General features: G+C 27.2%; 1 protein-coding gene across 1 annotated transcript in view; it reads left to right on the forward strand.

The window, feature by feature from the left end:
* The first annotated feature begins 9,344 nt into the window (after positions 1 to 9,344).
* Positions 9,345 to 25,634, forward strand: part of LOC142328318 (uncharacterized) — a 212,250-nt gene continuing 195,960 nt past the window's right edge. Inside the window, exon 1 of the mRNA XM_075372024.1 lies at positions 9,345 to 9,394. Within this exon, the coding sequence (XP_075228139.1) occupies positions 9,349 to 9,394 (46 nt within the window). The 5' untranslated portion in view covers positions 9,345 to 9,348. The remainder of the gene's footprint in view (positions 9,395 to 25,634) is intronic.

Consider the following 25,634-nt stretch of genomic DNA (forward strand, 5'->3'; position numbering starts at 1 on the left):
GACTGGGCATATGAAATACATTTTGTTACGCAAAAAAAAATGCCAAGCCTAACCAGGATTCAAACCAGGGATCATCAGAATGAAAAGCTACTCTGCCACTTCGTCTTAGAAGTCGAATTAAGCTACCTGAAAAGAAAAAACAGTTGATTTATTTAAATATTTCTCATGCAGTAAATCGTAGTGATATTTAAAGTTTTAAAATTACATCAAAATAATATGATTTTTGTTAGTTGAATTATGCAACCTCATGTTAGGTGATTGGTGTGATTTATTTCTTGATTAAATAGTCTTAAGGTAAGAAATAGTCTTGCTTATAATTTTACTTGATTTTGAACTTAAATCTCCTTTTTTCTGAGCAAAGAAAAGATCAGTTTAGATATTTCTATAATCGATCTAAATTTATTATTCATTAAACAACAATCAATATTTATTATTCAACATTAGATTTATACTATGATTTATAATAAAGAAAGAGATAAGCTAAGCAGTTATTGAATTTTAAGAAAAGCAAAGAGAGAGAAGCTCAAGTACTGTTTATAAAAAATTAAAATTAAATTTTAATTTAATTCAATTAAACAATAATCTTTGCTAAATTCTCTCCCCGATAAGTACAGGCCTATGCCCAATTGCAGTTAACTTATTGCTTTTGTTTCTTGAGAAAAAAGTTAAAATATTAGCAAGTGGAATAATGCAATGCCTGATTACATTTGAAACCCAGAACTTTCCGGATAAAAGTAGAAATGGTACCACTCCGTCATGAAAGTGAGAGATTACTATCAAGAAATTGATTAATTAGATGTATAATTAAAAATACTGAACACAAAGGGAAAAAAGTACATAAAATAACTCTTTTTCTTTATCAAAACGATCGTTAAAGATTATAACCAGTCTTATTTTAATCTGTAAATCACAGCAATAATAATTAATAATACATTTTTTGTTTACTTATAATTCTTTTGTGTTTTTTTTATATTAATAAAATATTAGCGTCAAACTACACTATAAGATTCAGTGTTTATTAATTAATTATTATTAATTTAGATTATTTCATTTTTAATTTACAAATTAGCATATTAAAATTGTAATATTTCATTTACCTCGGTCACGCTTCGTAACTAAATATGCAGATTAATACAATCAACTAATATTTAATAAAAAATTACGTTACTTGTTTAAAGTTTTTATTTATCGCGAACAATTGACTGTAAATAATAAGGCAACGATTTTAATAATTTATACTGTGGGGAAATGAAACTGAACAGTACAAAAAATTTTTTTATATATATTAGGTACAGAATAATACGATTTTCTGTCTATATTTCGCCTGTTTTGTTTTAAAAAAAAGAAGATTTTTAAAGGTTTTTATTTACTTTTTATTAGCTGTAATTACATTAATTTTCTCAGAATTAAATTCTCTAAAAGGAATTTTACAAGTTTTCCGCATTTATTAGTCATTTAAAGTCATTTTTATTAGTCAAAGCTATTGAAATACAAACCTAAAAAAAAACTTTTTTTCGATATCGAATATTGTGTTTTTCGATGTCGGATATCTTAAAAACTACTGGAGTTACACTTCTGGCACCTATTTTTTCCTATTTCCCAGCTCAAATTACATAAGAAACCACCAACTTTACTCGTTAATTTTAGTCCAAAAATTACAGTAGGGGCTTCTTTTTATTAGAAGTGCTGAAATCCGGGCGAAATCATTCGCTAGCGGTAACTTGAAAACAAAGTGTTTCCAGACCTATGTTTATATGATTTTCTAAAATTATTTTCACCAGTAGAACGTTTTGAAAGTTTCTCCGTTTCTTCTTAGGACATTCTGCATAAAATAAGACTGAATACGGTAAATTTTAGCTGGTTTCTTTCTATTGAAAATTTAAATTCCGTTTATTCAATTTAGTTAACTCCATAAATTATATTATTTTTTGGTTTTTAATTTGTTATGTTTACTAATTTTTTGATATTTATTTTAAATTATTTTCATTTTTCTACTGATCCTAATGATTGTTTTTCAATTGAAGTGCGTACTTAGTTATAAATTTTTAGTTCTTTATAAGCTAACCATTAACATTTCTCTCACGTGTGATGCAATGCATTACGTTATTTTTATTTATTTATGGATATAGAAATGATTTATAGATTTTTTGTACACGTTTCGTAATTTACTAAAATGTCTTGTTCCTGTATAAATCGTTTAAGATCTGTATTTTATTTTTAATAAAATTTGAAAATACAAATAGTGAATCTTCATGTACCACAAACAGACAGTAACGTTACAAGAGGGATTAAGCCACCAGATTTATAAAACCTATATTTTTTTTAGTAATATCTTTTCACCAATCCAATAAACCAAACAATTTACTAACAATTACCATAATTGATAAACCTGTTTAAATAGTTCTGTTGTAGAAATTTGAAGTCCTAGTTTTGGATTTGAATATAGATTAGAATCATTTGAATTCCGAACTATTTTAACTTTCTAATGAAATTCATAAATTATATTTCAATTAATTTTTTATTTTATGTTTTACTAAATATGATGATATTATTTTAATCCAGCTACTCTATATTAAAGGAGCTGATTTCTGTGTGTCTTCCCAAAAAAAAAAAAAAAATTAATAAGCATGAACCAGTTTTTACCTATATTCCTGCCAATGTAAGTGCACATTACATTCTTGTATAGATGTTTTACGTTTCGCTTGCTTTTTCAAATAAATAATAAAAATCATTCTCTGAAAATTACATTTAAAAAATTGATAAAAAAATTCATCAGTTATGAAATAATTTTTTTTTTTTATGTTCTAACAAACAGATCAGTTTTTTTTACAATAATATAAAAATAATTTTAAACAAAAAAAATGAACAAAATATTTTTGAGATAATTCATCTTTATTTTTGACTTCATGAAGTTGACATTAAATTAAACTACCTGCCAACTCCCTAAAGTTGGTTTTATTATAACATTTTTAAGTTTACTTACCATTTTTAGTAATTTTATTTTCATTTAAATTATGGTTAGCCCTGTACTTATGGGTAGGCTGTTCGTATGAAAAAGTATGGTTCCGAAGAAAACGCAAAAGAAAAGAATCCTGAAACTTGATAAAAATAAAAAAAGCAGTCTACAGAAACGACGTGAAGAGATTATTGCTGGACTTTAGATAAGGTATCAAGTTTTTTTTTACTTAAATTTCGCTGCGAAATTATTTCACTTATTAGAATGATATTAGGCTATATATACCCCATTAAAATTTAGAAAATTTAATGTCAAATAAATTAAAAATATCTTCAAGACGCATAAATAGATAACATGCGTTTTTTTTTTATTCTTAAGTTTATTCTTTAAGCTTACAATTGAATCATCGAAATCCGTAAATTTGTTAAAAAATTAGGCTTGAATATAATTTTTATTTAAGAGGAAAAACGTTTTACTATCAGTTTATTTATAAAGAAATTTCACCAAACATGATAACAAATTGATTTTTTTGGTAATACATCTCCAATGATTCATAACTACTCGAATTTAATTGCAAAAATCCGTTGTTTTTTATGTCTGTCGATCTGTGTGGCGGAGTAGCAGCATTTTTTTTTTTTCATTTGGAGATCCAGGGTTCGAATCACGGTCAAGCATGGCATTTTTTACATAAATTCTTTTATCATTCATCTAGTAACTGTAAGAGGGCATCAGCCCTCAGCCCTCATCATTAGCCATCAGCAGATGGCTAATTAGCCATCTGCTGATTTGGTCCAATTCAGATTATATGAATGCTTGAATGAAGGTCAAAAAATTAATAACAATAACTAACGAAAGTAAACGGATTTAAGAAACTGCAGTTTTTTTTGAGTTGCTTGAAAATATGAGTAATTTGTGATGAAATTTCATTAAATTACACATTATAACGAATAATTACGTATTTTAACAATAAAATATTTATTCAAAATGTTTATTTAGATAGAGTAATTGTATTTAAATACTTAAACTTTAATAGATTATGTTGAAATCTTTCACGAATTAATTGTATGACAAATGAATGGAATTAGTACTGTAATAGTCAATTTAAGTTTTCTAATTACTTTGTAATGTTAATTATTCTTACATAACCTAATAATAAATTTAAGTCCTTTCCTTAATTAGGTACATCCATCCATCGAATTTTATTTGTATAATTATATACTAATTCCTTTAAAAGTAATTTAAAGTTTTTTTTTTTCAAATCTAATTATCGGAAAGGATGAGTATATAACTTAAAATATCAAATATTGTAAGTGAAAATATGTAATTATTTTATCGTAAATTTATTTAAATATCATAAAAATCGGTTAAATGAATTATTTATTCTACTATTACGATCTAGGTTTCTCTTATTTGGACTTCGGGCTATAAAATATTGCAATTTTATTTGATAACACCATGTGGTACCCTTTAAATAAAGATAGTTAGTAAATAAAGGTGATTAGTAAATAAAGGTCAACTTAGTTCTAAATTAAAATATTTATTTTCCCATTATTGATAATAGCATACTTTATGGTTTTAAAATTACGGCATAATACTTCTACATTTAATATGTTATCTTCGTTTTCATTTTATTAACTACTTACTTTCCTTTCACTTAATCATATTATTAGGTTATTATTTTTATGAATAATATTGCTCTAATTATTAGAAATTTTCCATGCGTTAAAATATCGTTTTTTTTCTTTTTACCTAACACTCTAGAATCATTATTAGAGCATGTTATGATAATTTATTTTACTGAAAGTTAAACGACATATGCTCAAATTTCTGATAATTTCATTAATCCTTAATTTTGTTTAATTTTATTATCTTTAATACTACCAGATATTTGTTTTAGCTCACCAAACCACTTAATTTTATTTATCGTTAAACTTTTTGCCTTTACATGATTTATATTATGTCACAGATAACACAATTAATATAAAAAACATATGCAGATTCTGATATACTTTACAATATTTGTTAGTGAAACGAACATCAAAGATACATTTTTAAAACTTTCAACACGAATGATATCTGGTGGTATCAATATTGGTTTAAGAATTACAGAAATATTTTTATATGAAATAGAAACACTTATGGCAGCGAAAAATAAAATAAGGAAAGCAAGAAATAAGAATAAAACCTTTTGATATGTAGCGTTATAAAAATTAGATAATATAAGACGAAGAAATTTTTAAAATGAAATGTAGAAGGTAGAATTTCTGACAAAATATTGTAAAATATAGGGATTGGCTGGTGGACTGTATATTTTATCTGTTGAATTTGATACTTAAAAGAAATGTGATACATAGAAACTAGAAATGAAAACGAAGATTAGAATGTACGAACAATTGATTGAAGATGTGGATTGTAAGAAGTATTTTAAGACTAAGAATTGTCATATAATAGAAAAGAAAGAAGTGTACGAGATGATTAAAAAGAGAAAAAAAATTAAATCACTAGTCTATTTCACGACTAGAATCGTCATCTCTTTTTTTTGGATTCTAATCATATAGGAATCCCAAGCTATGAATGATTCTCCCACTCAGTCAACTTAGGCCGATCGTGTGATAGATTCTTATTATACATAGTTTGTGATGTTATTAGGTCTTAGATTCATTAAATTGTGTTATCTTAAATATTAAATTAGTGATTCTCAACCTTTTTAACTCCACGACTCCCAAAATAAAAAAATAAAAAAAATTTAATGAGTATTTTGCGACCTCCGCAGCCTCAACCCAATGAAACCTAGTTAAAACTATTTAGCTGTGTTAATAGCAACGGGTACGAACATGTACGTAGGAAGTTACAAACATTGAACAATTTTTAGGTTCCAACTTGATATGTACATACTCCTTGTAATTTGGTCTGCTTGCATAATACTCGCTGTGAGAGCGTCATGTTCGAACACGCATGTGATACGATTGAACACGTCCTCCTCTCAGCAGTACAAAAAAGCTTAAGGGATTGTAGGCATCACTTTAGTTTTAATGCAAAGCGTGCGCCTATTTCCCTTATTAAAGTTTTTAAAAGAAAGTTTCATTGAAAGTAATAATAGTTGAGGTTTCGGTTTTTTAGTGTATAGTCAAACGGTGTAACTATTTTTTTTTTGTTTTTTTTTCAATTAGATATTTATGCAAAGTGGATAAATTTGAGAAAAAATTAAGTCAGCTATCTACATTCAGTGAATCGACTGGTAAAAAGATAAGATTGTACAATGATAGTTATTTAAATTATGGTTTTAGCTCATTGAATGGAAAGCCACAGTGTGTTGTTTGCTTTCAAGTCCTCTCCGGTGAAAGCATGAAGTCATCAAAAGTAATTCGACACTTGGAAACTAAATATTCGGATCATAAAAGTAAACCCGTGGAATTTTTCATAGAAATTTACGTACATTGAAAAATCAACAAGCTTCTATTTGTAAATCAAGTCATACTGATAAAAGTACACTTGAAGCATCTTATCTCGTATCATTAAAAGTAGCTAGGACGTCCAAATCCATACAATCGCAGAACACCTCATATTACCTGCTGCAATTGATATGATTAATTTTTAAATAGGCGTGGAAGAAGGAAAAAAGTTGAAAAGATTCCCGCTTTCTAGCGACACAGTACCAAGGCGAATCGATGACATGGCTGCCGATGTTCGCGATCAGATATTTCAGCAAGTGAGTGCAAGAAAAGTTTTTAGTATCCAATCTGATTAATCAACTGTTGTGGTTAAAATTTCTCAGTTCTTATGTTTTGTGAAATATGAATGCGAAAGGGACAGATCAATCAAAGAAAATATGTTTTTTTGAAAGCTAATATCTGGTCATGCCACAGGACAATGTGGTTTTTCTGTTTTTTTATGAAGCTATTAAAAACTGCAGCATAAATTGGACAAAATATATTTCAGCATGTAGTGATGGTGCAAAGGCGATAACAGGAAAGATCAGTTGATTTCTGAAAAAAATTAAAAGATCGTCTTATACTAAGGACACACTGCTTTCTTCACAGACATGCTCTTGCCACAAAAAATATGCTGGAAAATCTCAACGAAATTCGTTGTAACTGTAAAAATTTTATTAAAAGTCGACCATTACAGAACAGCTGGTTTGCTACGCATTGAAATGGGGAAAATCAAAAAATCTTTTATTTTCCACACAGAAGTCAGATGATTATCGCGAGGAAAACTGTTAACCCGGTTATTGGAATTGCGAGATGAATTAATTATATTTTTCCAGCGTAAAGAAACGCTATTTTCAATGATTTTACAAAATCATGAATATAAGTTGCTGTTGTCTTACTTAGCTGATGTATTTTCGAATTTTCAAGGACGTGATAGAAACATTTTATTAATGACAGACAAAATTCATTCTTTCATTAATAAACTTGATATCTAGGTTATTCACAAAGATTTTGATATATTTCCACTCACTTCCGATTGTTCCACTTCTGATTGAGAAAAATCTGGATAAAGAAAACAGTATTATTCACTACAGTTTGAATAGCATGAAAATGCCTTTGCGTGAGCTGAAAATTCAGTTGGCGGAGTATTTCTTGAAAGATAAATATGATTTCTCGAATAGATGGGTACTGAATCCGTTTAGTGACTTCTAATTTACCAGTTGAGATTCACGACCAGCTCATCGAAATGTCTGCCGATAAAACGTTACAACTACAATTCACATCTATTGATTTCGATACGTTTTGTCTTGCTCGTCAAAGTGAGTATAGAAATTTAGTTATAGAAGCATTAAAAATATTAATTCTTTTCCCCACATCTTACCTCTGTGAAAAGGATTTTTTGTCTAATGGTTGCTCTAAAATCTAAATATAGTTATTGTCTTTTATCCTTTGAAAGTAACTCGCTTTTGTGTGTTTCTAACACTGATCCGTTTATGGAGAAACTTTTAAATTATAAACATACAAATGTAAGAAAATATTTATAATAAATGATTTTTTTTTTCTCATAAAATGATTTCATTATTGTTTACGTGTAAAGTTGTAAGCTAATTTTGCAACCCCCCTTTCATATGACCGCGACCCCCATGTTGAGAAACGTTGTAAAAGATGTTAGCAGTATTGCATCAAATGGTAGACCATTTCATCATAATTATTGTCAAAAAAATTATTGACCAAAGAGACAGTCTCGAGAAGTCTTCGTCCTAATTTGCTTTGCTCCATATCACATTAATTATGTCACCCATTAATTTTCCATATACAAAATTAATATACAGATTGATAACCGTTGTGAATGTGGCATTTCGGTGAAAATTTATGGTAACAAGGTGTGGTTTTCCGGATGATTTTGAGGGAAAAATGGACAAACTGTTTAAATTAAAATATTAATTTTACTTTGCTTTTACAGAATTGTTTTTTTTTCCAATGAATTCATTTTATATCTACATTTATGCTTATTTTTAACTAAGTTTTTTAGTTTGTTTCGTATTAACTGTGCATTTTCGCTACTGAATCTTTCCTGAAGGACTTTACATACATCTTGTCCTTATGGTTCTTCCTTGTAAGTTTTGGGGTTTTTCACGATTCCCTATATCTCATTTCATTATTTTGTGCAACTGATTTCAGTTATTTTTTTAAACATTTTTTTCGAATGTTTTTGCAAAATTAATACTTGTTTTAATAAATCTATCTAAAAGAGGCCTCTTTTACATTATTTAAAATATGTTGTTAATACTTATTTTAAAATATGAAATTTTATCTTTATCAAATTTTAGATCATAATTACCATTAGTTTAATAATAAAACTTTTTAAAATTAATAAATCTTCAGATACTGAAGCCAGATATATTTTATTACCATAAATAATATTACTATTCAAAAATAGTTAATATTTTTACGTGAATATTTACATTTAATTGTAAATATTTACGATATTTAATTTTATCTTATTTATTGTAAAATATTTTACTATGGGTTTTACTTAGAAAAGAAGAACATACATAATAAAATTAAAATGAATACTGGGTTGAAAATTAACGAATAAATTATAAAATGGACTACAAAATATTGTTGTTTTAATAAATAAAACAAAAAAAAAATATTCCCTTTTGCATTGTACTAATATACAACGTAAATCGTTTGAATATATCCATTTACAACTTTATCTAAAACGGTATTATACATTTGTATTTTTAGTTGAATATATGTGCGCGCTTGTGGTTATGGAAGAGATTAAGAATTTAAAGGGATATAACATATTTTATTCTGAATATAGTCTGGCGTATTGTAAAGTAATTGCATTTAAATGTCAGTATGTCAGCTATAATTTTTATAGTATTACCGAATAAATATTAATTATTTATATGGTTTTTTTTTATGTTGCAGTACCAGGTCCATGAAAATAAGATGAGGTTACGATCACCCCACCCGCTTCATATCGCTCTTCTTTTAGGTAAGTTAAATTGTTTATTTTACTGACTATTTTTTCTTATAGTTTCACATATAAAACTTCTTTCTTTATTTTATTATCTTTTTTTCAGAAACAAAAGAATGAGTTTTTATATCTAATGAACTGTTATTTATTATGTACTGTGTTTTTATGTTTTTTTTTTTACAAGTTGTTTGAATAACTTTATAAAATACAACTTTCATAAAACAAAATTAATCGTGAAATTTTTCAATTCACAATTATATTAGATGATTTAAAAAAATAACTTTGATAATTAATTAATTTAAATTCTTAATTAATTTATTATTATTTTATACGTTAAACAATAATAAATAATATAAAATTATGTTTTTTTTCATTGTCAATGCTTTCAAAAAAATAGTAATTTCATTTATCGACAATATTTACAGAAATATAGAAAGCAAAGAGTTAAAAAATAATTTATAAATGTTAATTAAAGTATGTAATCCTATTTTGTTCGATGAATTGATCAATAAGTAACGGATACAACACCGGCCTACTTTATACAATGATTCTACACCACTTCTGCTTTTCTCTTGCTAATAAAATGTACTCTTTCTAAATAAATGTATTCATAATCATGATTTGTGAAATCTTTTTTTCTATTCGATCTGAGTAATTAATTATTAAGATAGAAAAATACAAAAAAAGCTGGCAACATAGTTGTAAGACGTTTCCGAGACGCGGTTTTTTCTGATGCGCGGCCTACACACACGAATTAATTAAAAATATTTACAGTTTTATTTGAACATAGCAAACGACTACAACAGCTACACTAGCGCTCCTTGTAGTGACAGGAGGTACGATTGACGCAGTATACCCACTTAGCCACTAGTTTAGAAGATTTTTTTGGGTGGGGGTGCGACTTCGAAAACTTTATTTTTTTAATTGTTAAAAAATGTGCCTAAGAAAAAATAAGACCTTAATCAGCCGAAATTTCGAAATACTGAGGGTGACCTTGCTCTACAGCCTCACTCCCTTGACCTTTTAAGTTGAAAATGTAATGGTATCAACTTCCCATATACAGAAGTAATCTGACCAAGTTTTATCAAAATCGGTCCAGTAGTTCTGGATATATAAGGAGTAAAAGACCGAACATATATACGTACAAACGAACATCCGGAAAATTTCCATCCGGTTTTATGGGTTCCTTAGGTGTCAAAACGTCAAGATCCGGTGAAAACCGCTTATCGCAGGTAAATAATTATTAATAAATCAATATATTTAAATTTAAAAAGAAAGTTAAAAAAAGGAGATGAAGTCTAATTCGAACCGATGTGCCTTCCCCTTATAAGACCCAAATATTTTAATTTAAAATTTTATTTGGCTATAACTCTAGAACCAATGAAAATGAGTACCACTTCTGATATATCGTTGAAAAACTCTTTATGAGGGCTGATTACTGCATTTAAGAAAAAGTTCAAAATCCAGATGTTTTTGGATTTTGAGTTTTTTTTTTACACTTTTGATCCATTCGATTGCAGTCAAAAGGGGAGGTACACAACTAGATGTTAAAACAGTTCTAAATCCAAAATTTCAACATCCTACGGCTAATCATTTTTGAGTTATGCGAGATACATAGTACGTACGTACGTATGTACAGACGTCGCGCAAAAAATAGTCAAAATGGATTCAGGGATGGTTAAAATGGATATATATAAATCTGAAAACCGAAATTTTTCGTGACCACAATATTTCCTTTACTTCGTACAAGGAAGCAAAAAATTGATTTTTACTTTCCTGGTATCGTAGCTCTAGAGCTATGCTGGAAAAATGAAAGTCAAAAAATCGGGGATGGGATTCTTTTACACTTCACGACGTTTTATGATCCAGAAAACCCAAAAAACAAAAACAAAAAAATTGAAAGGGGTAATGTTCGTAGTACGGTGTTGGCGTGTGAAATTTTATTCACAGACTCGTGTGTATAGGGAAATATTTTTGTAAAATGTTGAGGTAAACATCTCCAGAGAATGGGGGTTTTCTGGGGGTCAATTTTCTCAAAATTTTTCAAACTTAACCCCACATTACATTAAGCTCAGTACACGCGTACGTGCTTATCTTACTTTTTTTAAAAATTGCCCCAATCGAAAAAAGCTATCTTTTATATATTGCATACTTTTATGGGATATTTTTAGGTCTTCTTAGGTATAGTAGTAATGCAAGTGACCAAAAAAAAATTGGGTCAATTTATTTGGGTGGGGGATCAATTTATTGGGTCAATTTAGTAGTGGGTAGGGGGTGGGTCTGTGATTCTAATGTGGGTCTAAGATTAAAAATATTAATTTTCTGCCTTTTTTTAAAACTTTTTGGATTATTTAATAAGATTTTAATAATTAAAAGTTAAATATTAAAGTTTTAACAGTAATATCATAATAAAATTTTGTCATAATTCATCCCCCCAACTAAAAAATAAATCTTAGATAATTTTTTTTCATGTACCATTATTTTTCAACTATATAAGAATAAATAAACAATTCTATGAAAATATGTTATCAAATTTTTTTTTTACAATTTGAATATAGTTCAAATTTCACAATAATTTCATAGCAATTAAAGATATATTTCTGGTAATTTTATTTTTATAATATTAAACACAATTATAGATTAAATTATTGACAAATAGATAACTGTTTATCTTGACAGGTTCATGTTCAACTTGTCAAGAAGGATTTTTTTTTAATACAAAAACATCTGAAATTTTATTTAAAATAAATCATTATATTTCTAAAATACGGATGAATCATAAAGTTATGAAATTATTAAAATTTGATTAATATTTAACAATTGATATTTTTAAAAACGTAAAGGTCAGTTTTATTTTGAGATATTTTTTTATTTAAAACATGCTGTTTGGTTACATAAATTTGTATATTAAAATAATTCATTAATTATAAAACAATGCTTTTTTTCTGACTACGAAAATGTCAGATTTTTTAAATCTATTCTTTTTGAATGCTTTAATCTTGCACACGTTTTGTTGATATCTTAATAAAATGATTTTATTTTCTATTGAATAAGTTTATTTTATTAAAATTTTATTTTTCACACGCTAAAAGCATTAAATTTTCATCATTAACAATATTTGTAATTGAGGTAATACTTGCCGTTATCTAGATGAATAACTAAAACCTGACAGATTATTATTTATACTACAATTTTAGAAAATCGTAGTACATATTGTTTGATACTAATATTTTAATACTGATTACATCATTTACCGTAGTTTTTTCTTATTACTCATTTCAAGTATTCTTCGTTCTTTTTTAATCTGCGCCGATATTTTAAATCATTGTTTCCTCGTATGTTTTTAGCTTTAAGATTTCCTTCCATTAATAGATTAACTAGTTTACCTTTAGTAAAAATTTATAGTTTTCTTTATTTCGATTTTGTATTTGAAATTCTGCTTTATGAACTTTATCAACCTAGGTGATTTCGTGTAATACTTCATTTCAAAACTATTCTTTATATTTCTGACTTTTATTTCATATTTTCCAGTTAAAACTGTAAGAAAGCTCTAAATTCTATACAAACCTTTTTAGAAATTCTATTCTATTTCTAAATTCCTGTTTGATTTAAATTTTTTTTTTTTTTATTAAAACTTTAATTAGTTGGTTAACCTGATTCTAATGTCTTGCCTGAGTCGTTTGTACTTGATAAATTTAGTCTTTCAATAATAAAGTTTTCTCGAATCCTTTTTTCTATTTTTATCTTAATATCATACTAATCTTCTTGCAATAAATCCATAGTATTCAGGATAGAAATATTTAAAAATAAATTTTCTGAAATTTATTTTTATATTATATATTATAAATATTACATAATTTTTGATTCCAAGTAAAAGAATTGTTTTTCTTTCTTTTTCATTCCCTTTGTACCTTATGTATCGGATCCATTTAAAAGAACAGTATTATTAAATCGTAACATTTTAGCTGTTGTTTTTTTAATCATTTCTCATACTTATACTTTCCAGGCGAATATAACTGAATAGGAAATATTTAATATAGAATAGTATATTAAAGGGGAATGTTTGATGATCATGTCAGAAATAGAGTTTCGGATTTTTTTAAAAATCTTTACTTTTTAGAATCCAACTAGTACATCTAGATAAAAAAGCGTATATTTTAAATCCGTACATATGTGTATCGCACTGATTTTGGTTTTATATCTCAGGATTGACCAAACCGAGTTTTTTTAAATTTTACTCAAATATTTCTATATCAGGGGCATTGATCATATTTTTTTTTTCTTTAAAATTCATTAATTTTCGACTGAAGTGGTGGATTAAGTTTGATTCGCTGTTTTCTACACTGAAGCTTGATTTTCTTAGTGTTCTACTTTAATCAGAAAAAAACCTGCTTCTTTTATATAAATTTTCATTAAAAGAATAACTAAATTAATTTTTAATTTAAAAAATTGATATAATATTGTTCAAAAATTTTTTTTTAATATAGTTAACATTGTGGGACATGGATGGCATGTTTATGCCATCTACTCTAGATCAGCGTTTTCAACTTGGAAATCGCGAAATTAGCCTACATCTATCTTTACAAATAAACAATAATGAAATCATTTTATAAGGAAAAAATCATTTACGAGTATTATAAGCATTTTACTTACATTTATAAATACAGTAAAGAAAATAAATTGATGAAATTGTTGCGTTTGATTTTCATTTACAAGTTTCTTCATTCGTGGATGTATGTTAGAATCACTCAAAAGCAAATTGTTTTCAACTGATAAAAGACGATTCCTATATTTAGTTTTTAGCGCAACCATAGACGAAAAACCCTTTTCACAAAGATAAGACATGGCGAAAGGGATTAATATTTTCATTGCTTCTGTAATTAAACTTCCATCTTCACTTCGACAAGTAAGCCAAACATATCTAAATCTTCAGAAGTGAATTTTGGAATTAATTTTAATGGCTTCATACTTTCATCGGGGAGAACTTGAAAGCAAACAATGCACTATGGCTTTCATTTCAGTGAGCTAAATAACTGTTGTAATAATCTTGTCTTTTTACCAAATGTAGATGGCTCACTTCGTTTTTTCACAAATTTATCCATTCTGCATAAGAATCTAATTGGAAAAAAACAGTTACACCGTTTGACCACGCAATAAAAAACCGAAACCTTTTGTTTATTATCATTCAGAAATTATTATTATTTTCAATGAAACTACTCTTTGAAAAATTTAAATATAGGCATCAGACCCATGCTGCGCATTTGAAACTAAATTGACAGAACGTCAATTTAGTTTCAAATAGTATTCTGATAGCACGACGTTTTCAAACGTATCGTATGAATGTTCGAATATGACACTCTCACAGCGAATATTGTGCAAGCCGACCAAATTGCATGGATGTACAGTTCATACCAAGTTGAAACCTGTAAATTACTCATGTTTGTACACTTCATACAAACATGTTCAAACCCGTCGTTATTAATGCAGCTAAATAGTTTTAACTTGGTTTCATTGAGCTGGAGTTGGAGGGTCGCGAAATATTACATATTTTTATTATATAAAAATAATTTTTATTATATAATAGAAAACAAATTTCTTTCATGTTAATTACAAATAATAATAATAAGTATAATTATTTTTCTGTTTTAAGGAATTCTTAATTTTATTTAGTCTTTAATCAGAAGTAATAATTTAACAAAATTATCTTTAATTATTAAGTTATTCTCCAAAAAGTTATTTATCCAAACTAATCTATTTTACCCGGTAAGTTGTGAGTAGCGATAACTCTGAGAGCAACAGCGCACAAATAATGTAATTACTAAAAAACTGTTTCCAATTTTTGAAGTTATATATTCATATACCGTCTCAAAGGAAGATGCTGGTATATGTATAAGTTCATCATTATATATTGTACATAATTTTTGTTAGTGTCTTAAATGATGAATAATGGTATAGTAAAAACCAACAGAGAGATATTTTTTGTTTTATTATATTAATGTATTTCTACATAAAATCTTTCTACATAAATTATTTTATAGCTTAACGTATTAGTGTTGTTTTTTGCATTAAATTATTAAGTACAGACGACTAGTTTTTATGTTAAATATTTTGTTTTTATAACCATAATTTTAACCACTAAAAATCTGGTTTAAAATTATATTACTATTTTATATCGTGTTCAGTAATAATACCAGTAGTTATTTCCTTTTCTTTTATGATTAATATATTCAAGGAAGATAATTATAAAATATTGAATAGCATACATAAGAAGATTACATTCGTATTTATTTTAGATACGGTTCGTGATTTACATCTCTTCAAATTTATTTAACTCGGCTACTGTTATATTTAATAAATAAATGTCATTATAATAAAATTTTATGTTTCTACTTAATATAATAATAATAATATCTCATACAGCTTATACTTTCGCTTCTTTACTTTGTTAATAATATTATTATATTTGATAATACATTTTTAACTACACTAATATATTATATATTACTGTAATGTATATGATAATATATTACACTAATATATTTTAGACTACACTATAACAATTTATTTATTTTGTTCAGTCAAACGGTGGCATTTATAGGTTATATCAATTTGATACTGTAAATAAATTATTTATTAAGTGCTGTAAATTATATTTAATATGAACATGTATGGAAAATATTATATAAACACGTTTACAACACAGTATAGTTTTTTTTTGTGGAAAAAAGAGAAAAATAATTGACTATAATAATAAAATTGTTGTAATATTATAGCAATATTTTATTACAAAAGAAAAGAGAGGAGTTTAACTTGAAAAATGAGTATTAATTAAGTTTAGTTATATAAGATAAAGATATATTTTATTTTAAAACCTAATTCCATCTAAATAATCATCAAAATTACTTGAAATTTAATCATAATAAAAAATAATTCGATATTTTATCATATATTAACTACGTATATATTAAGACACTTAAATCTTTTGTCGAAGATCGAAAATTACTGCAGTGATAAAATTTTTCATGAACTTTCTTAACAGCATTTTTCTGAATACTAAAAAGACACGGTTTTTTTCTGTTTAAAAAGAACAGTTATAAGGTTAGTATAGGTAAATTAAAATAAAAGAAATATTTTTCTAAAATATTTAATGCCCACCGGGCTGGTGTAGCAGTTAACTCGTTGCCGTAAATCAGTTATTTAACAGCTGATTTTCGAAGTTGTAGGTTGGTTAATTTCTCCTAGTAAAAGTTTATTACTTTAATACTAGGCAGTGGATACCGGTGAACATTTGTGGTTGGGGTTTAATTAATCACACGTCTCAGGAATGGTTGGCCTGAGTCTGTACAAGACTATACCTCATTTACATGTCATACATTTCATCCTCATCTCACTGGGTCGTAGAGGGGTTGCTTATTGTTCACTAGTACACATTACGGAAAAAAAAATTTACTTTTCTAATATTGAAAATTTCGTTTCGTTTAATACCTAGTTAAAATCTGCCACATTTTGATATATTTTCTTTTAAATAAACTTCGAAATTCTTACGTTTGTATTTATTTTCTGTGGATTTTATTCATATTATTTTAATCAGAATCAAATTCTCTACCAGAGTTTTTATAAAGTTTTATTATTTATTACATATTTAACAATGATATTTTACTTTGTTACAAACATAAAATACTGCGTTTTTCAACCTCAGTCTTTTGTCTTTTATCTCATATTTCTCGAAAACAATTTAAAATATAGTATTCGGACCTATTTTTTCAATTATCCACTAAGTTTCCTCCGTAATTTCGGTCTCAAGAGTTACAATCTGGCTTAGTTTTACCGAAGAAGCAAAAATCATGGCGAAAAATTTCGCCCTGAGAAGCGTTTCCGAAAATATGTTCACATGAACTTTCTTCTCTATTTCAGCAATGTCTTGAAAGTCTGTTACATTTTTCGTGAATCGCTCTGTGTTTAAATATTATCATCTCACTTTTATTTTAAAAGATGTTCAGTAAATCTTTCATTTAGAGAATTGTTTCATATATTGTGTGTTCTTTTTATTCATATTTTATATTTGATTTTGATTTTTGCAAAATGTTTTCTGAATCTAGTTTGATTAACGCTTATAAACCATTTTATGAGATGTACAAATGAAAATAGTTACTCCTTAACGTTTCTCCAATTTTTCATATAGTTTTCTAATATTTTATAGTATTTTTTTTCTGTCCTTTCATCTACTACCTTTACTTACACGAACTCAAGAGTTTCATAAGGAAGCGAAGTTAATGGGTATTCTCAAAAAATAAAGCGATATGGGCTATTATACAAATTACCTAATTAATGTTATCATTTTGAGAAAAATAGATCTAGTATTAAATTTTAACCAATTTTAACCATCTTTATTCTTTTGCTGAAGTTAACGGTATAAAAATAAAACAGTTTTCTCTTTCAATTTGCAGAAGGTTCACTAGTTATACCTTTTTTTTTAATTATAGATAAAACTAAATAAGCGTAATGCCCATCAGGTGCAAAATTTCAAAATAATTACCAAACGTAGCTTCGGGTGCTGGAAAATTTCAGTTATTAAATTAAAAAAAAAAAATATTTCTTGAAATTATGTCAACAAGTACATGATTAGCAATATAACAACCTGAAATAGACAGTACAAAATTTTTTTTTTCTAAAAATTCAAGCAATTCTAACTTATTTTGTTTCAAGATATTCGTTTATTTAATTAAATGTAATTTTAAACTATTTTACGCATTACATTTTAACGAAAACCAACAATTTTACGTTCTTGTTTTGTTATAGAAAAACCTTTATTCAAACAGTTTTATATATATGTCATTCGCAAAATTTTGATGGTTACTTTTTTTTCTATTTCAAAAAGTTATTGTATACTGTCTGCCATTTATTTTTTTTAGAAATCTTACAGTAAACTGAGTACTTAATGACGATCTCCATCGCAGTGGAGTGGTAGTATCTCGGCCTTTCATCCCGGATTCGAATTCCGGTTAGGGATGGCATTTTTCATACGCTACAAAATTCCATTCCCATATTCCTACTTACTAGCCTAAAGCTTCTCTGATGAATTTATTCATAAAATACAAAAGTGTTTGATAAAAATCAGTGCAGTCGTTCTGATGGGGAGCGGTACACGGGTACAAAAAATAAATATAGTATACAAAAAGATCCCTGCCCTGGTGAAATCGAATAAAACGAAAAATATGTTGTGGAATCAGATAATGGTTCAACACACAAAGTTTCTCACACACAAAACTATTATTTACATTCACACACCATTTACTATTATTCGCTGAAACACCGTTGGTTGCAACGTTCTGCGAACTTAAATTTTTTTTTGTAATTAATGCTGGGGCATATTGATAACATATTTGTTTTGTTATAGTTCTCAAACATTTGTTGCACTTCTTAGTATTTTTATTTATTTTTGACCTCCGGGACCACCGTTACGTATTGCTTCAGAGGATGAGATGAATGAACATTTTTGTAGCGTATGATAATGCCATGACTGACCGGGATTCGAACCTGGGATCTGGGCCGAGAGGCTACCACCCGCGCCACGGAGGCCTTCAATTCTCAATAATTAGTACACCGCAACTGTAATAGAGGTGTGAATAAACGATGTTACGTACGAGCGTGCGCGCGCGTGATGATGTATTCTATAGAGAATGGAAAGTAATTAAAACACAAAAAAAATTACTTCAATCCTATTTCACTTTCTTCTATTTCATTTAAATAAAACACATATGAAATCTTATTAAAGTTATTACTATTATTATTATTATTTATTTTCTATTTATTTATTTTTTTTTGTTTGGCTGCTACGTGAAAAATTATAGACTGAATTTCATGTATATTTATCAAACACAACAAAAGTAATAATCATTGAAGAAACTTGTATATAATTATTACAATGATGATGATCTGAAGTTCATTATCAAAACTAAGATTATGTTTATTGTAATCTAGATATGTGTCACGGACATATTGTATGAACGTGATTCTTTAATGTTTATGAATGAGTGTTACAATGTTGCTTTACGTTCTAAATGGACCCAGTAAGAATAATAATGAATAATAACTGTAATAATAACAGTATGAAAATGATGATGTGTTTGTTATTATAAATAAAATATAGCATTATTGTACTTTTCTCAATCTGCCCTTGACTTTATACAGAGTACGGTATGCTGCGGTAAGTTTCGCTCACGCATTTTTTGCTTTGAATCATTGTTCGTTTAATTATCCATTCACTAGTTAGTATTTTAACGTCCTTAGTGAAATAAATATAATCATTTGTAATTTTGTAAATTAGTTATTTGTTTTTAAATTTTTTATACTTCTACGTCATCAGATTTATCATTACATCTGAAATTTCTCAAGAACTTATATACAAGTCAAGAATAAAAACACTTGCTTCACACTGGCAAGAAAAAACTCACAACATGAAAATTTTCAATACTAGAAAGGGCACAAAGTCGGAACGTATTAAAAAGTACTGGGAGGATCGCAAGATCCAAACAGTCCCATCGAAGAGTCTTGGATAATGGACTGACTAAAGTGATCCTATCCGGTCATAAAAGGTAATATATATATATATAAATCTAGTTACTATAGTGAATCTGTTACTCTTTCACGCAAAAACTACTCAACCGATTTAGCTGAAATTTTTCATAAACATAGTTTTTATACCTGAAAAGAACATATAACTATTGCCGTTACGAACTGTTTCACCGTTTCAAGATGGTGGCCAATTCAAAAACCACTTGCATTATTTGAAATTAAATTTTATACAAAAAACGTTTCTTTTTCTTTTTCGTTATCTCTTTTGGTTATTGAAAAAAGTACCTTTAAAGGTGCGACGGTGTAAGGCGCGACAGTTCAACCGACACTGCTACTGTTAATACTGTCTGTGCAATGCGAGGCGCCGCATCTGCCTCCAGTTACTTGATTAAAAAACATAAAATAAAAAACGAAAAATAAAGTAAATCACTTCCTCGTGGTGTTTGTCGGGTAACGTTAAGAATCATATAAAATATTTTTTTTACCCGTATAAAGAACGTTTAACTAGCTACAACTACTATTTTTAAGAGGCGGCCGACTATTCTGATACCCGCATACTTCAGACCATTCAAAGTTTTGAAACCTGGGCTGGCCAAGCTGTTGCTCTGAAGAACATTTATTATTTTTTTAATTTATTTATTTACTTTTTTTGCTTGATTTTGCCAAAAAGCTTGAGCGTGAGAATATGAAAATGGAATTTTTTAGCGTACGGAAGATGCCATGTCTGACCGAAATTAAAATCGGGGACCTCCGGATGAAAGGCCGAGACGCTACCATTCCGCCACGGAGATAAAAAACCTGAGGATAATGAACACAATGGGAGTTCAGGGGGCAGAGCCCTAGAAGGGAAAAACGAGTGAAGTGAGCTCTGACCGGCTAGTGTATTATATATTAGTGGTTTATATAATGGTTTATATATTAGTGTATTATATAAGTGGTTTATTTGTTTCGATAAGATTTTATTGTAATAATTTAAAACATTTGCTGTACTTAAAAAGCCGAGCAGCGAAATGAGTTATATGACTATATCATTTTATATGTTAGAGCTAAGATGTAAGCAAAATTTTCTTAATATTCGCCCAAAATGTTGAAAATACACATTCTTGAGTACAATAATTAAGTTTGAATTTATATGGTACGATTTCATAGAGTACGTAATTTTTCTTGTTAGTTAATGAAGGAAATAATCTAATTTCTGAAAATCTCAAAAAATTATTTTTTTTATCATGGCAATCTTGAAATTAAATATCTTATCAATAAAGCCAAACTATCATCTGCTATCCGGTACGTATTAATTTCCTCTTTACTTAAATAATTTTTTTTTTTAATTTACTCTAAACGGGATTATATTTTGCAAATGCATATGTTGTGTCTATCGATTTATATCTTTTACGATTCCATTAAAAGTAAAATTGATCTTTCATAAAATTAATGATATTAATTTTAAATTAAATTTTTAATTAAATCATTTTAAAGATTTTTGTTGCTGTTGGTTTATATTAAAATATATGCCAGGTAGTTCCATATTAATACATACATAATGCGAAGATAGATATATTTTTTTGTGTTGTTAATTTGTTTTTATAAATTTCAGTTTTTTAGTAACTCTTGGATGATTTTTTCTCTATAATTTAAACATAGCATTTTTAATTCAATTTTTAAAAAAAAATTATTAGCTTATAATAAAAATAATTAGTTAAATTATATTTTTTTTAATTTATTTATTTTCAAAAAAAAATAAATTCCATTTTTATACTTGGTTAAATTTAGGTCATGTTGCTATTATCAATTTTAAGCTTTGTACTTTTTTTGATAATTTTATCACATTTGATGTAAGTACATTTTTTAAATATTTTGAAAATTTATAAGAAAGAGATTTTTTAACTGTTGTAATAGAATTCGAATTAAACATAAAAGAAAAATCAGTTTAAGGATGAGGGAGTGTATCGCTGATTTTTATTGGTCGTTAACTAAAACACACTTGACCCTGAATCTAACCTGTATTTAGAAGTCTTTGATACTGACAGGTGTTCTGATGAATTTCTTGAATTTATCTATTTATTTCAATATATATATATTATTTCAGTATATATATTATTTCTATATTTATATATTTAAATAACCAGTTTATTCCCCTTAAAAGATTTTATGAAAAATTTATCTGTTTTTAAAAACAGGGAAAATAAATATGCAAATCAGAACTAATCATGAATTAATCTTGTTGTAAAATTATTATTGAATTTATGGTTCCTGTGATAAAACATAAAATGTTTAAAATATTCATATTTTTACGCAGTATAATATTAGGCTATAATATCACAAAAGTATCAACGAATGAGTTCCTATTCTTTCATGTACATCTCTTTTCACTCATATATTATGGTTTTTATTCGTTGATTAAGCAAATACAATATTGTTAGGCTTAATTTATTATTTTCTCAAGTTTTTATTTATTGACTACAAAAGACTTTCGATGACTAGCTATCATCATCTAATTAATTAAAAATTAATTAATTTTGAATTAATTAAAAATTAATTAATTTTGAATTAATTAAAAATTATTTTAAAAGTTAAAATGTATTTATTTACTCACTATAATTATAGGTTTAGAGTAATTACATTTACCTTAGTCTTTTTATGATGAAAAATAAATATGTATGAAAAATGCAAATAATTTTATCAAACATGGTCCGTTGGTATGATTATATAATTAATAATTAAAAAACCCACTAACAAATTTTTTTTTTATTATGCATTCAAGCGCTTTCGGAATATAATTCCATCATCAGGAACATAAAAATGTGTATATCAACATCTCTACTTTTTTCATTTACTTTTTTCATCATTTTTTTATTATTTAGACGGTTCTGAATTCTAAACACAAAGAGATTTTACATTTTCAATTAATTAATAATTAAAAAACTGTAATTATAAATATCTCCAACGCTAACGGTGGAGAGATTCAAAATGACAGGACGTCAGATTCAAGTCGACACAATTTTAAACACATGACGACCACTGTTATATTTTATATACTTTACATAAACAACTTTGTATATGACAACGAAGTTTTAGTTTTATTAAGAATATAATACACGTTTTTAAGTTCCTGATGATGGAATTCTATTTCGAAAGCGCATGAACGCATAATAAAAAAAAATTGTTGGTAAATAGATTTTTTTAATTATTAATTAATGAAAAATGCAAAATCTCTTTGTGTTTAGAGTTCAGAACCTTCTAAAAAAAAGTAGAGATGTTGATCTATTTGGTGGAATAGTATTACATAAAAATATTTAGTATTTAAATATAAAAATATTTATATAATTTATGTAATTAAAAAAATCATTACGATGGGTAATAAAGAACATATGTTCGCCAGTAGTGCAACAGTTCGTTAAATTCATGCAGCAGCATGTGTAAATATTTCTCATGTCTCTGGAGGTCAGCAGTTCAACCCCATCCTGACCATCAACTGAGCTTTCTAAAAGTTAATGATTCATAACTATCCTGCCTGTAGATCGATTCAGAACTCTTTTTCTTAGTAGTTTAATAGCCTATGTATCTGTTGGTAAACCCAACTTTTACCCCCACAAAGAAAATTAGTGAATCTAATATTTCATTACCCAACATACACTGTTATATTTTGTTTCTCTTTCATAGTATAACCATTCAGAGTTGTAGAATATACTATGTTGCAGTTGTAATACAGTAATGGACTGTAAGTGCAATATGATTTTGATGTGAAATCTATAATTCATAGCAGTCTACCTATCCTATAAGTCTATCTTCTCAAGATTTAAATTCAAAATTAGGCATTATTATATTAAAAGAAAATGTTTAAAAGTAATATGTAGTGGTATTGAGAAAGACAATTAGAGTCTATGCCAGTCTGCATTACTCAGGCAATCTTAAGTCAATGATACTTTACATAAAGATGTAAGATGTCACTTTACATAAAGATCTATCTTTGAAAATATGAGTTACTGTTCCACTACATGAACAAGGCTATGAAAACTGAACTAGTTTTAACCAGATGTTTTTACAGTAGGGTTTTGCAGAAAAACAATAAATCAATTTGCAATTCCAAACTTATTTTGTGGTGCACAATGTTTCTGTAGAAATATTGGGCTTCATGTTTTTAAAAGTGGTAAACAAAGTCACCAGAACATGTGTTCACCTGCTAGAAACGATTTCAGCTCCTGAACTAGCCATTCAGTATCATTTTTTTAACAGGCTGAAGTCACATCATATGAATGTCTTAAGACTGTTTTGCAGAATCTTTTTTTCTGTGTGTTACCCTTGATGTGGGAACTTGATGCAAGTCGGTCAGGCCTCCTGCCAGCATATATTATCTTTTTTTGCAGTTGTTAAACTTAAATAAACAGTAGTTGAAACATTAAATTTAACTAGAAATTAATCACATTCCTGCAAAGTTGCTGTAAGAGTGATGTAACGTACTTAACGATTCATACAGCCAAATCTTCATCAGAAGGATGACATTTTTATGAAATTCTAAGTTGCCACATAATTTAAATGCTTTGATATATAAAATTTGTTTATATATTCAAAACTTTAAAAATTTATTAGATAATTGTATTTTTAAAATGACTCTATACACTAACATATTAGTATTACTAATGAATTATGTTATAAATAATAAAAAGCCAGTGATTCTGAAAATTTTATTAAAATGATTTATTATTTTTAGTTCAAAATGTTTTGCATGTCTATTAAGAATAAGTGTTTAGTCTTACTAGTTAATTTTTACATAATGGTTCAGATTTTTAAACAATTATATCCAAAAGAAAAACCAATTTTCAGGATGGGGGCCCACCACCCCACCCCGCTTGATCCCACCCCACCATTATTGTTATGGTTCTACCATTTTTCTGTTTTTTTTTTTCTTATTAAGGTTAGCTTACCGTTGTTATTAGTTTATAAATACCTCTTGATATTACAGTTCTTGGTGCTTCAAGTTTTTCAAATTTTTTTCCTTCAGCTAAGCTTCTTGTTATTTAAAATTAATAACTTTTTCTTCTATACCTGTTTTAATCAAAAACTTTTTCTAATGAAGTTTCCTTTTTAGTTGTGTTGCTTTTAATGTACACCTAAAGGCTTTTACAGTTTTCTTCTTAAGAGTCTACCTTAATTGGTGAAGTAGACTTATTTACTGTAAAGTTGTTAGATTAAACCTGAATAAGTTTAGATCTAGAAAAAAATTCAAAAGATGTAACACTATTGAAAGTATCAATAGAAATGATTTAAAAATATTAGGCAGTTGCTATGTAACTAATTAAGCATTGTTAAAAAAAAATATTTATTGTTAATTTTTTTTTTAATTTAATTTAATTTTTATAGTTTAATTTTTTTCTTCCTCATACGTTTTCTTAATATTTGCTGCTGAGTATTAGTATTGTTTAAGAGTGAGCGTAATTTAACTCCCTGTTAAAAATTGCTTATAACTTTTTTAATATTTAACAAATTTTCATGAAATGAAAAACATTTTGTTCTTACAATGGTAGAATTGTTATACATTGCTAAAATTCCACATAAGCACTACCATTATCCACCACGTTCCATAAACAGATAGGGGTATTTGCAACAGACTTCTGCAGATAATCCAGCAGTACGTTTCCAAGAACTTGGGCGAATTGGCTCCTCCAATTTGTCAAGAGGTTTTGGT

The sequence above is a fragment of the Lycorma delicatula genome, chromosome 7 (genome assembly GCF_047948215.1).
Source record: "Lycorma delicatula isolate Av1 chromosome 7, ASM4794821v1, whole genome shotgun sequence".
Lineage (NCBI taxonomy): Eukaryota > Metazoa > Arthropoda > Insecta > Hemiptera > Fulgoridae > Lycorma > Lycorma delicatula.